General features: G+C 39.3%; 1 protein-coding gene across 1 annotated transcript; it reads right to left on the reverse strand.

Annotated features, from left to right (window-relative positions):
• Positions 1-1,936: 1,936 nt before the first annotated feature.
• On the reverse strand, positions 1,937-4,798 carry LOC121745303 (UPF0051 protein ABCI8, chloroplastic-like). Its single transcript, XM_042139148.1, has 2 exons — positions 3,244-4,798; positions 1,937-2,393 (listed from the first exon to the last, which is right to left on the reverse strand). Exons 1-2 carry the CDS (start codon positions 4,669-4,671, stop codon positions 2,175-2,177), a joined length of 1,647 nt encoding a protein of 548 aa, XP_041995082.1. The 5' UTR covers positions 4,672-4,798; the 3' UTR covers positions 1,937-2,174.
• Positions 4,799-14,348: the final 9,550 nt, after the last annotated feature.

A 14,348-nucleotide genomic window follows, 5' to 3' on the forward strand; every position in this document is an offset into this window, starting at 1 on the left:
TAGCCTGTGATGTGGCCGTTGCCGGCATTCTTTTAAGCACCGCTACTTTTTTGTGATTGAAACCTCATATTGGCTTTGTGGGGGTATGTCACTGTTTTATCTTGTGTCATGCAGTAGTATTCTTTTTATATGGACCTTCTGGTAAAATAGCAAGAGCGGCTCGCTCCAAAAGCAACGGCCAAACACCATTGTGATTTGTGGGTGTGCCAAAGTGTGAAACGCACTCACGGCCCATTTCTGTAACTCGCCCGTGTATGCCCTCGTGCCTCTTAGAGTGTCCACAATAGTTAGCCCAAGCACAAGATCAAGCCACAAATTCTTGTCCACATCTATAAAAACTTGTATAGAGCCAAAAAAAACTTGTTCAGCCTAATAGTGGACAAGTCACAACCACAAATCTATTTTTTTTTTCAATTATTGGTATATTTTAATTTAATTAGAATAAAAATTATCAGACTATAATAATTATAAAAAACTCATAATTTAATAAAAAAATTTAAAACCAAATCTTCGTTGTATTATAGATAGGGGAAAATTAGCCGCGGCTCTCGGCGCACTGCAATATAGTGCCGCGGGCAGCGTCCATGCTCCATGTCCGCGCCAACTAGGTGGCGTGCCTATGTCCTCCTACCCCCGCCGCGGCCCTCCGTTTCCGCAGCTATAGGGAGCCATGTCCTTGGCCGGGAGCATGATAACTGAGACACGTGGGTGTGTGTGATTTGAAGCTTTTTCCAAATTTTATTTATTTATTTAATATAATGAAAATTCAAAATTTTATGAAATTTTTTACTACTCCCTCCGTCCCCAAAGAATATGCACTTTGGGTTCGGCATATGTTTTAATGCAAAATTGGTAAAGTAAGAGAGAGGTAGAGAGAAAAAGTAAATATAGTATTGTTAGTGGAGAATGAGTCTCACCTCATTACAGAGAAGAGTGTTTTCAAAATTAGAAAGTGCATATTCTTGTTGGACGGACTAAAAAGGAAAGAGTGTATATTCTTATGGGACGGAGGGAGTATAATTTTTCCTCTCCTATAAATACCTCTCCCTCACGCATTAGCGGCACAATTCTTATTCTTCCCATTTTAGCTTATGAATTCCATCATGTCCAACATAGAGATGTCAAGTACTCAAGTTGAGGGTTAGATCGTTACCGGGTCAACCTGATAACAACCTAACTAAATAAGGCCTAACACGAACTTGTTCATTAAGAAAACTCTAAACTCAAAAACAAACTTGACCTGCTATATTTAAATCCGAACACGACTCACATCCGATACGAACCTATTATCGACTTGATGTAATAAAGGTTGACGCGACACGATAAAAACTTGAACCTAAAGTACATAATTCAAACCTGATATTACACAATAAAAATCCAATTTAAATCCGATGTACAAGAACTTAAGAGAATAAAACAAAGCACAAATATTGTTTAAAAAAATAATTAAAATAATAATTAAATTAGAGAGTAGTATTATTTTTAACATATCTCCTAAACCCAACCAAGAACATGAACTTAATAAGACTTGGCTAAATCTATTAATTCTGTGCGTATTTGTATTGGATTTTCATGAGAACCATTAAAATTTGCACAAAGTTGAATAGTTGATGGCATGTTCAATAATTACCCCTAAGTTAATTTACGCAATCAAAAAATGAAAATGAAAATGAATAGCTATTTTGGTTAAGAGATTGCAAGATCTGCCAGATTGGAGAATATATATTTTGCCCAAAGCTGATATTTTCAACCAATAATCAGCTTATGCACAACAAAATAAAAAGTAACTAAATTTAAGAGATTAGTTATCGGCCCAAATGGAAAGGCCCAGCAATGTATAACTGACTTTGAGTGGCCCAACTATAAAGCCTGACAAAGTGACGAATCATTCCACACCGTGATAAGAGAGACAAGTTGCTGTTATTGGAATGGATTGTGAATTCAAATATACGCCCTCAATTTATTTGACATATCTTTCAACTGTAACATTAATACAGCTTGTGTGGTTTTGTACCTTTACATATTTGCTTCCATTTCTAAATATAGCTGAGGATTACAAATCTGAAGGATCAAAACTCACAAAGTAAGATGTACATATTACAACAGCACAGCAAGGACATTAGGTGGTTTAGCTTGTGTGGTTTTGTACCTTTACATATTTGGTTAATGTTTCATTAACCAACCGATCCTTCGAGTTTCAAGCTCATTAGCTGGTTTACCTCCGCTCCAAATTCATCCGGCAGCTCATTGAACACATCCCGGCAGAAACCAGAGATCATTGCAGCCATAGCTTTCTCATAGTCAATACCTCTCTGTTGAAAGTAGAATAACTGGTCTTCACCAATTTTGGAGGTCGTTGCTTCATGCTCAATTCGAGCACTAGGGTTTTTTGCCTGTTGACATAAACCAAAACAACGAGTATCAAATTGTTCGTCAAGATAAGCGTAGATGTTCTATTTATCACAGCTTCTGTGCATGGTACTAGTTACTTTCATACACATCTAGCAACATTAGAACCTCCAGATTTAGTATCACTTGCATTGAAAAAATGAACACCAAACAACCCTAACTTAGCCATATTATGTCGCCTTCACAAAACTTCTAGCTTTAGTTTACAAATAATCAAGAACAAGAAACTTAATAAAAACATCGAGACAAGAGATAAAGGATTGCGATTTGATGCCATTTCATGTTACTTGCTTCTTCTGATCCAAGAGTATAAACACCAAATATTTTCACATATCACCGAGAAGATTATACCAATTCATAAGGAAGTTACACAGAACAGCATGTTTCATGTATACAAGCCATATATTGAGAGGGTCCAGAGCCTTTGTCCTAGCGGCAAGGAGCTTAGACATTATTGTATGAGGTGCCGAGTTCGAGCCCTCTTGACATAAGTTGTAATTTCCTACTTTCTATAGTATAGGAGTTTATTTGTAATTTCCTCCTTCGTATAGGAGTTAATTTTTTTTAAAAAAGAAGCCATGTATTGAGAGGAAAAACTCTTTAGCAAATATAATTACTTTTAATAATGTTAACTAAACAAAAACCTAAACAATTATTTCAGATAATACAAACTCAAAAAAAGAGACATGGAGAGTCAGGAAAACATCTATCATCATCCTGACCAACCTTTAACACAGAACAATCAATCTGACTAAGGAAATTGGGGATAAAACAAAAGAGTAACACATAAATACAGAGATCATAGCACAAAAGGGAATTAAGGCAAGAATTTACCTGAATGTAGGGATAAGTGTTGGCAGCAGCCTTGTCACCAATGAGCATCGAGTCACACTGTGAGGAATTTCGAGCGTTATCTGCACCGGACATAACTTGGACAAGGCCCCTGTAGCAATTTCTCGAATGCCCAGCGGAGATTCCTTTTGAAATTATCCTACTCCTAGTATTCTTCCCCTTGTGTATCATCTTTGTCCCCGTATCAGCCTGCTGATGGTTATTCGTCAACGCCACAGAATAAAATTCCCCAACAGAATCATCACCCTCCAAGACAACACTAGGGTACTTCCAAGTGATAGCAGAACCTGTCTCCACTTGAGTCCACGAAATCTTTGATCGAGGACCAGCACAGAGTCCCCTCTTGGTAACAAAATTATATATCCCTCCTTTCCCATTCTCGTCACCAGCATACCAGTTCTGAACCGTGGAGTATTTGATCTCGGCACCAGCATGGCAGTACAGCTCCACCACAGCTGCGTGCAACTGATTCGTGTCATAAGAGGGAGCGGTGCATCCCTCCAAGTACTCCACGAAGCTTCCTTCCTCTGCAACTATCAAGGTTCTCTCAAACTGCCCTGTCTCCATGGCGTTTATCCTAAAATACGTCGAGATTTGCATAGGACACTTGGTATTCTTGGGTATATAGACAAAGGAACCATCACTAAACACGGCTGCGTTCAAAGCAGCATAGAAATTATCATCAGCAGGCACCACCCTGCCTAGATACTGCCTAATTAAGTCGGGATACTCCTTAATAGCCTCTGAAATCGAGCAAAAGATAACACCGGACTTCTCTAGAGTCTTCCTATGAGTAGTCGCGATGGAAACGCTATCTAGAACGGCATCCACTGCAACATTAGCTAATCTATTCCTTTCATTCAACGGAATCCCAAGCTTCTCAAAATACATAACCAGCTCAGGATCAGCCTCATCAAGACTATTTAAAGTTGGCTTCTTTTTGGGCTCCGAGTAGTAACAAATATCTTGGAAATTCATTTTGGGGTACTGATTATCAGACCACGAGGGCTCTTTCATCCTAACAAATTTCTCATATGACTTTAACCTGAACTCCAACATCCAATCGGGCTCATTTTTCCTTGAAGAAATTAACCTAATAGTTTCTCCGGAAAGCCCCTTAGGAATTGTGAAAGAATCAATTTCTTGCGTGAAACCCCACTTATAATCTCTTTTCAAGAATTTCTGAAGTGGGTCATCGTTGGAAGATGAGTCTACGGATTTCTTACCTGGAGAATCGATGGTGGTCTTGGGCTCATATCCGACATCAGCCCTAATCTTGAAGGAAGATCCTGAATTGGGGTTTCGGAGAATTGGGGATTTGGGGATTAAGTGCAATAGAGGGCCCTTTGGGAATTCAGAAACGTGCTGCGACGAAAAGGGCGAAATCCCGCTGGTGAGAAGCGAGGCCATTGTGCAGAGTGTTGAGGCGACTCAGCTTCAAGATGAAGACGGAAATATTCGACTCTGGATTGTTGTTTTGTCGCAATTCATTCGAGGAGTATCATAGTTTTCTGAAATAAATTAGTACAGTATTAATGATTTTGTGGTTTTTTTCAATGTTTTATGTGGCTGTCGTTGAGATTTTTCGTTAATGTCGTATGCTGACCACGTGCCTGCCCATTCGGATAACATCCAAATTAATTCTGCTGCTATTGGGAAAGAGTGTTTTTTTTTAATTGAGAGTATTATTCTCATTTCTCGTTTTTGAAGAAAACGGATGATATGGTCTCAGACTATCAGTCAATAATTTTTGGGGATATGATTTCTCAATGTGATTGGAGCAAAAGGGATGGATGGATATAGGCGACGTTAAATTCTCATCCTAGAATCAGAATCAGAGGCGGAATCAGAAATCGTCACTTATAGAAGCTATTTTATAAAAAAAAATTATTTAAATTATATTCATGTATTATTTAGCTCATGTATAGGGGCTTTTGTATAAGAATTTGCATAAAATTAGTATAAATTAAAAGAATTTACAAAAAAAATATATAAAAGAATCATGTTTATTAGGGGTCTAAGCCCCTAGAATGAGGGATTTCAGAGGGAGTGGTTCCTCGTTTATTTTGTCCCTGTAATTTGTTCTTTCATTTTTTTCTTTTGTTCTCGGAAATGTAGAAGAAGTTGGGAGATAGATAAAGTTGAGGGGTATATTTTATGTCGTTGCGAGGTTGAGAAACTTTATTTGAATTTTGCACAAGATTTTAAAAATATAAAGCCAAAAGTTTGTCCATATTTCATGGGATCATGCATGTTAGTGTTATGTTACTCCCTTCGTCCGCTATTAGGAGTCTCGTTTAAGTTCGGTACGGGTTTTATGAATGGTAAAAGAAGGTGGAGAAAAAAAGATAGCGGAATGTGAGATTTATTTATATATATATATTAGTTTTATAATAGAATGTGAGTAATGAGTTAGTGAAAAGTAAAATTGTCATGTACGCACCCTCCGTTTGCTCCGATGTCGCTCCAATGATCGAAAAAATAGTCATTTCCGCCTCCTCCATTTATGAATCCTGGATCCACCACTGGTTGATAGGATTCATACAAGACTTGCAAAATCCGTGCGTGGCCAATATTGACACTATGCATGCGAATATGGTAAGCACTATATAAATTTGGCCAATTCATACATAGAGTATATCCTAAACTTGAGCGCGCAGTACCGTTACGTCCACATACAAGTTTTTTATGGCTGATATGAATCTGACTAGTTCTTATACACTTGCACACAATGTTAAAGACGATCACTCTAAACTCCGTATGGAATCAACTAGTTCATGTCATGCATATCAAACTTGTGTGCGCAATGCCTAAATGGACACACACAGGTTTGCTATGTCTGAATATCCGTTCGACCGATTCATACCATATGTACTAAACTTATGCATGCGGTATTGAGGTTGGCTATGTGCGGGTTTGGTTTGTTAGTAATCCATCCATCCCACTCTAAGTGACACTTTATATTTTAGGATGTTCACTCTAAATGACACATTTCTAAATATAGAAACTTCACTATCTCTACTTTTTTTTCTCTCTCTCCCTTACTTTATTCTTTTCATTTTACTCACGAAACAACACTAAATAAAATCTCGTGACGAATTAGACATGACCCACTTAGAGTGAGACGGAGGGAGTATGAATTTGATCTGTTAATAGTACTTCCTTTGCCACATAATGGATGACACACTTTGATAACGTCACGAGAATTTAGGAGATGTTGTTTTGTATGTTAATCGAAGAGTATAAATATTATATTTATATAAATGTGAGAGAGAACTTTTTAAAAAAAAAAATAAATGTGACATTTTTTGTGAAATAAACTAAAAAAGAAAGTGTGACATCTCTTTTGAGACGAGGGAAGTACTAAATTATACTCTTTTCGTTCCACAATAAGAGTCACATTTTGTCATTTCTGTCACATTTCACTTTTATCATAAATGATAAGTAAGTCTCACATTCTATTATAAAACAAATATAAAAAAGTGGACTTCATATTCTACTAATTTTTTCAATTCATTAATCTTTACATTTCTTATAACCCGTGCTCACACCAAATGTGACTCATATTGCGGGAAGGACGAGAGTAATTCAATTTGCTTTTTCATTATCCAAAAGTGCCATTTCGAATGGTTACCACTTATTAATTTGTGATTTATGTGGAAGCCATATACGTCCAAGTTCCAACATTGGATCAACCACAACTAAGCATTCTATTAGATGCTAAAAACATGTAACCAACACAAAAATCTGTTCAGCGTTCAATATTTGATTAGTCTCATCCCCTTGTTTTTTGTATTTTCTAATCCGTAATTTATTAATGGCGTAGATTGATTCACCGATTCAACACAACACAACTTATTCATTACCTATTTTCTTCATTGTTACTAGTTTCTAATTTTCCTTTTTCATCGTCGTTGTAGAAACAAAAAGACAGTGATACTGATACGCATAGACGGAATTTCAGGCTACGATTCATGGTTTAGGTGAATATCATGAGACGTGACAAGAACAAGAAGATATTGTTTGGAGAAATGCAAAGAGAGAATGGTTTTTTAATCTGTTTTTGTTTATCATCTAATTAAATAATTTACCGGTACTCTCTTTAATTCTTCAAATAATTAAATTGAGTTTACTATTACCATGATACGAATATTATAACAATATTATTTCTATTACAAAATATTCAAACTTTACAACGATACAATATTCTAAGGAAAACGATAAAAAAAACTCTAAATCAGAGCATTTACAAGCAATAGCTGATCTCCAATTTCCTCCTATCACGTCATCAGCCTATCTCACAACTATCTTCAGTCCATCATTAGCCTATCTCACTATCTCCATATAATTCATTTTAATTGTTGGTGTTTATCAAATAGTAAAACAAAAAAAAATGAAATAAATTGAAGAAAAAAAAAAGAGAAAAACCAGACATATTTTATTAAAATAAAAAATTCTACAATTCAAAAATAAAAATAAAAATTCTACACTCTGCTCGGCTCACTCGTCGGCATCATCCCCATCAGTGGGCAACCCCAAATTGTGCTTCATCTCGCGGATGAGAAACGCGTACACCTTCTTCACGCTGGGGTTGGTTTCGGCGGCCCAAAGTCTGACCATATCGAACAACACCTTCATCCCTTTGGGTCACATCTGTAACGGCCGAGCTTGATTGGAATTCTGAGGACCTGCTGGAAGCTGCTTTCCCCTTCCGCTGGTCCTCAGAATGAGAACAACCTCCATATGATGACCGACCCACATGCTGTGACGACATGGCGGCAACTCCCTTCCCCTTCTCTCGCTGTGACACCCTCCCCGCCAGCTGAGGATTCTCCACCCTGTACGGAGAAATATCTAAATCTGACAGCGAGAACTCTTCGTTTCTGAAGACCTCTTTGGTCGTCGGGATGAATTGAAATCATCCACTCGATCGGCCAACCCGCCCATACTGGGCTGATAGACATTGTCCCCAAACGACGATTGGCGGTTCAGTGGTATACTAGCACCGGCGTATCCGCCTTGGAACGGAGGGTACCCGCCGTCTTGGTATGAAGGGTATGGCCAAGGGAACAAAATGTACCCGACGGGAAACTGGGATCATCCGCCGCCGCCGCTGGGGAATCCGCCGCAGTCTCCGCCTCCTAACTGGGACCCGCCGCTGGGATACTGTGACTCACCGGTGTTCGAGGAATCGTTATCGGGATTCATTATATAACGAGATAGAGAAAATTTGTAGTCGAGAGAATGAAAGGTGTGAATGAAATGAAGTGTAACGAGGTATATATATAGATGCGGGAAAAAAAACGGTCGGCGAGGCCCGCCGCCCATCGGTTCCCCACCCCCAATAGGCGCCAATCGCACGGCAACCGGTCAGCACCCCTTATTGTAAGTGCTCTCGTACGTTATAATACATAAGTTGATAGATATAATATTCAAAATCTTCCAAATCTTACATACGAAAATAGAATTAAAAATTCAAATTATTGCAATAATACATAAGTAATAGATATTATATCCAAAATCTTTCAATCTCATACACGAAGAAGGAGAAAAAATTCAAATCGTACATTACAATAATATTTCATAATTAGATCGATATAATATCGCATTACATGATTACACATTTACACTAGTAAGTACATAAACCAATAGGTGGAGTATAATAGTAATATATAACAAGATATATAAAATTTTGTAAAATAAGGCTAATTTTGTTTATATATTAATAATAAGAAAAAAGAAATCCAAATAAAATTGGACGTATTGAATAAATGATGAAATGAGAGAAATTCAAATTTAGAAAATATGGAGAAAAGAGAGGAAATATAAATAATTTGGAAAAAGAAAGAAATATATAATGTAGATGTACCAAAATAATCTTAAGGCAAAAAAGAGGAAAAACGAAAACAAAGTCTGAAAATAGTGCATAAATGCCTCAAACATGATCAAGTCTTTGTCCAAATACCTTTCATGATATTTATTTTTATTAGGCCATCCACGATAGGAATAGCCCAGCAATAGCCTAGTCATTGTCACATCATCAGCACTAACAATCCTCCTGCCACATCATCAAAACAAGCAAATAGCCCAGCCATAGCCTAGCCACATACTATCCACATCACTATTAACAAATATGTACAAAACGAAATAATTAACAAAATGAAATAATTAACAATCACACGCTGATGTGCAGCTACGTGATCACGATCAATCACCGCTCGGCGGTGTACCACTGGTCGAGGTCGAGGTACCGCCGGCTGCAAGGCCCTCTGCATCCATTGATCAATCTCACGGTTCGTATAGGCCTCTAGCGCTTCGTTCATTATACGCTCGTACTCCTCAGCATCCCCACCACTCCCACCACTACCACCGGCGTTACTCATTTCTAGGTGTTGATCTTGTACAGAAATTAAGATAGAGAGAGTACTCGTTAATACAAGTGGTGCGAATGAAAATGACGGGCAAGTCGCGTATATATAGTGTTTCGGAAACAAAAAAAAATTAAAAATTCGCGCTAGGCGGTGCGCTAGACGATCCGGACGCTGCAATAGCGCCTAGCGGATCGCCTAGCGCCACGGAACCGCCGAGCGCTAGACGGTTTTTTTTCGTGAAATCCGCTAGGCGGCTGCAATAAATCGCCTAGCGGACCGCCTAGCGCCGGCGCTCGGCTAGGCGGTGCGCTAGGCGCTATTGTGGATGCTCTTAGGTAGCGGAAATATGCAAACCCTAAAAGACTCTTCCTTTTTCGAATAAATCACTTTTTATTTTAATTGCCAACTAAATTAAATTATATAGCCCATTATATTTTATACTATAGTAATCACAATATATTACTCTATGTAGCACGTTATATCACATATTTTTATAATAATGAAAAAATACTTTTGATAAATTAAAATTATCAACTTATTATTAATTTCATTAATACATGTTAAATTTATTCGTCTAATGACAATTAATAGTATGGTTATTTTTTGATGTAGAGCAATAGGGTTCGTGAGAGAGAAATAATTAGACGAATATCGATTGAAACTAGAAATATATATATATATATGTATATGATGATTATCAATAAATGCATACGTCAGGATGAGAAAGCGGCAAAACTATATGATAAATTTAATGTATATAATAATAAAATAAACTAAAGAATATATTTTTAAAATAAAAATATGAATTTTAATAATGAGTAATATTAAAAGTTAGTACTTAATTAATGAAGTGTGTACAAAATAATTTTGTATTGTACTAAAATATAGGGAGATGGTCCAAACGTAGTTGTATTTTTTAAAGATCTGGTACGACTTCTTTCAACTGCAGTGTGATGGGGCAGGGCAGAAAAGGAGCTTAAGAGCATGCGCAGCGGTGGCGTCCGTCGCTACCGCCGTCCGCGCCGTTGGCACGGACGCCATCTGTCGCCGCTGCGCTCGCGCCGCTGGCACGGCGCTGCTCGATGTATCGAGCACGTCCGTGCCAGCGGTCGCACACGTGGCGCGCTCCCATTCGTCAACGGCATAGCCGTTGTGTTTAAACATTTTTTATTTTATTTTTTTTAAAATCGGTTTTTTATTAAAAAAATCGATAAAAAAATAAAAAAAAATTTCACTTCCCCAAAAAAATATATCTGTTTATAACCGTTTTTTACACCTTTTTAATTTTTTTTTCATTTTTTTACCCCAAAAATACACACTTTCATCTATAAATACCCCCAATTTCACCCCAAAAATTCACATCAAACTACACAACTCTCATCATCATTCTCCAATATCCATTCTCATCTCCATTCTCATACCCTACAACACCACTATGTCCGGCCAAGACGATAACCCTTCGGGCTCCCACGGTTGGAACCCCGAATGGTTCGGTTCACAACCGTTTCCTAGTCCGGAAACGGAATATTCGGCCCCTCCTCTCACCCAAGATTCGGGCGTTCCGGGTGGCTACCGGCCATACCCAATCGACGATCAAGGTGCCTCCGATGGGCGCTACGGGTGGACACCGGAGCCTAGGCCTCGCGCCCCTTCCCAAATGCCGACTCCTCCATCTCGCGCCGGTGTCCGCACACCGTACTCACCGGCGGAGATGGAAAGATTGTTCAAGGCGTACTTGGAAATATCCGAAGATGCGGTGGTTGGAACGAACCAATCCGGCGATCACTTTTGGTGGCGCGTCTCTAGCCGGTACAATGCAAACTGGCCGCCGGGAACGATCGAGCGCAACGAGAGTATGGTGCGCAACTGCATCGGCCGAGCCAACGAAGAAATTAGCAAGTTCAACGGCTATTTCATCCAGGAGTCCCGGAATGCCGGGAGCGGCCGAAGCGAGGTCGACATCATCACCGCCGCGCTGAGCACCTACCAATCCATGAACGGTAAGTCGTTCAAATATCTTAACGTTTGGCAGGAGACGCGGACGCACCCGAAGTATAAAGGAGGCATAACATCCTCCTCTAGCGGCTCCTCCAAACGATCAAGGTCGGTAGCCCTATCCGACTTCGGCTCGGAAGAAGTGGCTAGCCAACTCGCCGGAGCTAACTTGGGTAGCCCCGACGCCGGACCGAGCGGTTCCCAACGCCGCCCCCAAGGAAGGAAGAAGGCGGCGGCCAACCGTCGTCGCGGCTCGACTCCCGAAGCCACTCCCGAAGCCGCTCCCGCTCCCTATGTGCCACCTCCACCCCCGAACAACTCGCTGTGGATGCTCTTAAGCCAACTCAATATGGCCGATAGGTCATCTATGACCCCCCACGCAACTTGAAACACACGAGACCATGATAAAAGGTCTCCAAAAACAATTGGGGTTGATCCCGCCGGATGCGTAGTCTTATTAGGAGTTTAATTATGTAATTTTTAATTTTTAGGATTTTAATTATGTAATTTTTAATTTTAAGGAGTTTAATTATGTAATTTTTAATTTTTAGGATTTTAATTATGTATTTTTTAATTTTATTTGTAATTTGTAATATTTATTGTGGTTTTTAAATGGATTTTAATATTATGGAAATGTTTTTGTTTAATTGAATTTTATATTAATTGTGCTCGTCCTTGCGGAAGAGCACAGTTGTGGGTGTTGTGCTCTTGCCAGAGAGCAGGCATGAATAGTACCACCCGGGCCCACAACCGTGCCGCTGGCAAGAGTACGGTTGTGGATGCTCTAAGCAAGTCTATGAGTTATTTGGATAGCTGCTTGAACTTAAAAAAATGCCAACCCATGGAGTTTTTAGCCTCAGCTTTAAAGTTTATACCTTCATATTTTTGTCTTTGCCAGATTAATGCATAATGCATTAGGAAAATTTGGCGTTTTTCGTGAACCCATGCCCCCATTCGAACTCTGATAATATAAGAGTGTCCACAGTGGGGGAGCCGCGGTTGGTGGCTCGGGGCAGCCGGCCCCACTGGAGAGAGCCACGAATTGCGGCTGAGAGCCGCGGCCGCGGCCCTCCACTGCAGAGAGCCGCGATTTATGGCTCAGCCAACAATTTTTTTTTTTTTTTTTCAAAAATTCTTTTATAAATATTACACTTCCATTTCCATTTCTTCCCACTCCATTTTTTACACTTCAGAACCCTAATTTTAATCCTATCAAAAATGGAAGGTGGAGATGGTGATTTCCCGAGATATGGAGATTCGGGATACGGCAACTTCCCATCATCCCAACCGTGGAGATCGAGTCCAACCCCCCTCCAAATTATTAGTCTAATTAAATTTATTATAGTTAAATTAAAAAAATATAATTAAACAAAACAAAAAAATTTAATTTTTATTTTTGAGAGGGCCACATTTCGTGGCCCTTGTTGTTTTTTAGTTTTAACCATTGTAGAGGGCCACGGAGAGCCACATTTGGTGGCCGGGCCAACTTTGATGGCCCTCAAGGCCACCATTTGTTTACTAGGTTTCTATTTGACACTGAGCAATTTGCCCAATTGACACATCAGAGGGAATCAATCTTGGACTTATTGGATCCTTAACAGTTCATGCGAGGATGGGTTATTGGGGACTACTGGACTATCTAATCCCATTCACTCCCCTGGCTTTCATCTCTCAGTGTCAGTAGCAGGATGCTCTGGGGTAGTCGGAATAGGAAAGCACTCATCTTGGGGTGATTTCACAAGTTATAGATTCAAATAACTCGAAATGAAATGAATGTGTCTATTTATCTATCTCTTGATTCAAAATGAGAGCAACATGTTTTGTAATTACACATAGAAAAAAGTGCAATATAATGAAACGTTAAGACATCAACATGTTCCAGTCAATCGGTCAGCGAACTACTCACATACGCTAATCAAAACCGTCTATAGCTCAATATTTTAAGGCCATCCACAATAGGAATAGTCCAGCAATAGTCTAGCCACAAATTCCTCCTGCCACATCATCAACACTAAAAATTCTCCTGCCACATCATAAATAGCCCAGCCATAGCCTAGCCATATCATAAATAGCCCAGCCACATCAATAGCCACATCACTCAAAATTATATAAAACAAATAATTAACAATCACACAAAATACGCAATTTAATTTACGATACATATACGAGAAAATTCAATAATATTATTAAAATTTAAAAAGTACATTAATTAAAAAAAATTACATAATTAACAAAAAAACTACTGCCGTGCAGTCCTCCGCGCTCATAACTCTTCAATTAAATCCTTTTGGAGTCGAATATGAGCCTCCGTTTAGCGCATGTCGGGCAAGTCGCGTATATATAGTGTTTCGGAAACAAAAAAAAAATAAAAATTCGCGCTAGGCGGTGGGCTAGGCGATCCGGACGCTGCAATAGCGCCTAGCGGATCGCCTAGCGCACCGCCTAGCCCCACGGAACCGCTGAACGCTAGGCGGTTTTTTTTCGCGAAAATCGCTGGGCGGCTGCAATAGACCGCCTAGCGCACCGCCTAGCGCCGGCGCTCGGCTAGGCGGTGCGCTAGGCGCTATTGTGGATGCTCTAATGGAGGCAAAATTTAAACAAAAGTACACATGTTCATAGCAACCATCCATGGTCTATAACCAAGACACTAGTGCCAGATCACATTAGACGAACAAAAATGCAGAACAAAGTAGACATGAAATTCAAGAAGAGATTCTTTTG

The sequence above is a fragment of the Salvia splendens genome, chromosome 8, assembly GCF_004379255.2.
Source record: "Salvia splendens isolate huo1 chromosome 8, SspV2, whole genome shotgun sequence".
Classification (NCBI taxonomy): domain Eukaryota; kingdom Viridiplantae; phylum Streptophyta; class Magnoliopsida; order Lamiales; family Lamiaceae; genus Salvia; species Salvia splendens.

What these genes read in the sequence shown, in the direction of transcription:
- LOC121745303 (XM_042139148.1), bottom strand. Translation starts at nt 4,671, where the DNA reads ATGGCCTCGCTTCTCACCAGCGGGATTTCGCCCTTTTCGTCGCAGCAC. An exon ending in ACACTTATCCCTACATTCAG is followed by an intron (nt 2,394 to 3,243) that starts GTAAATTCTTGC and finishes TTATGTCAACAG; the next exon opens with GCAAAAAACCCTAGTGCTCG.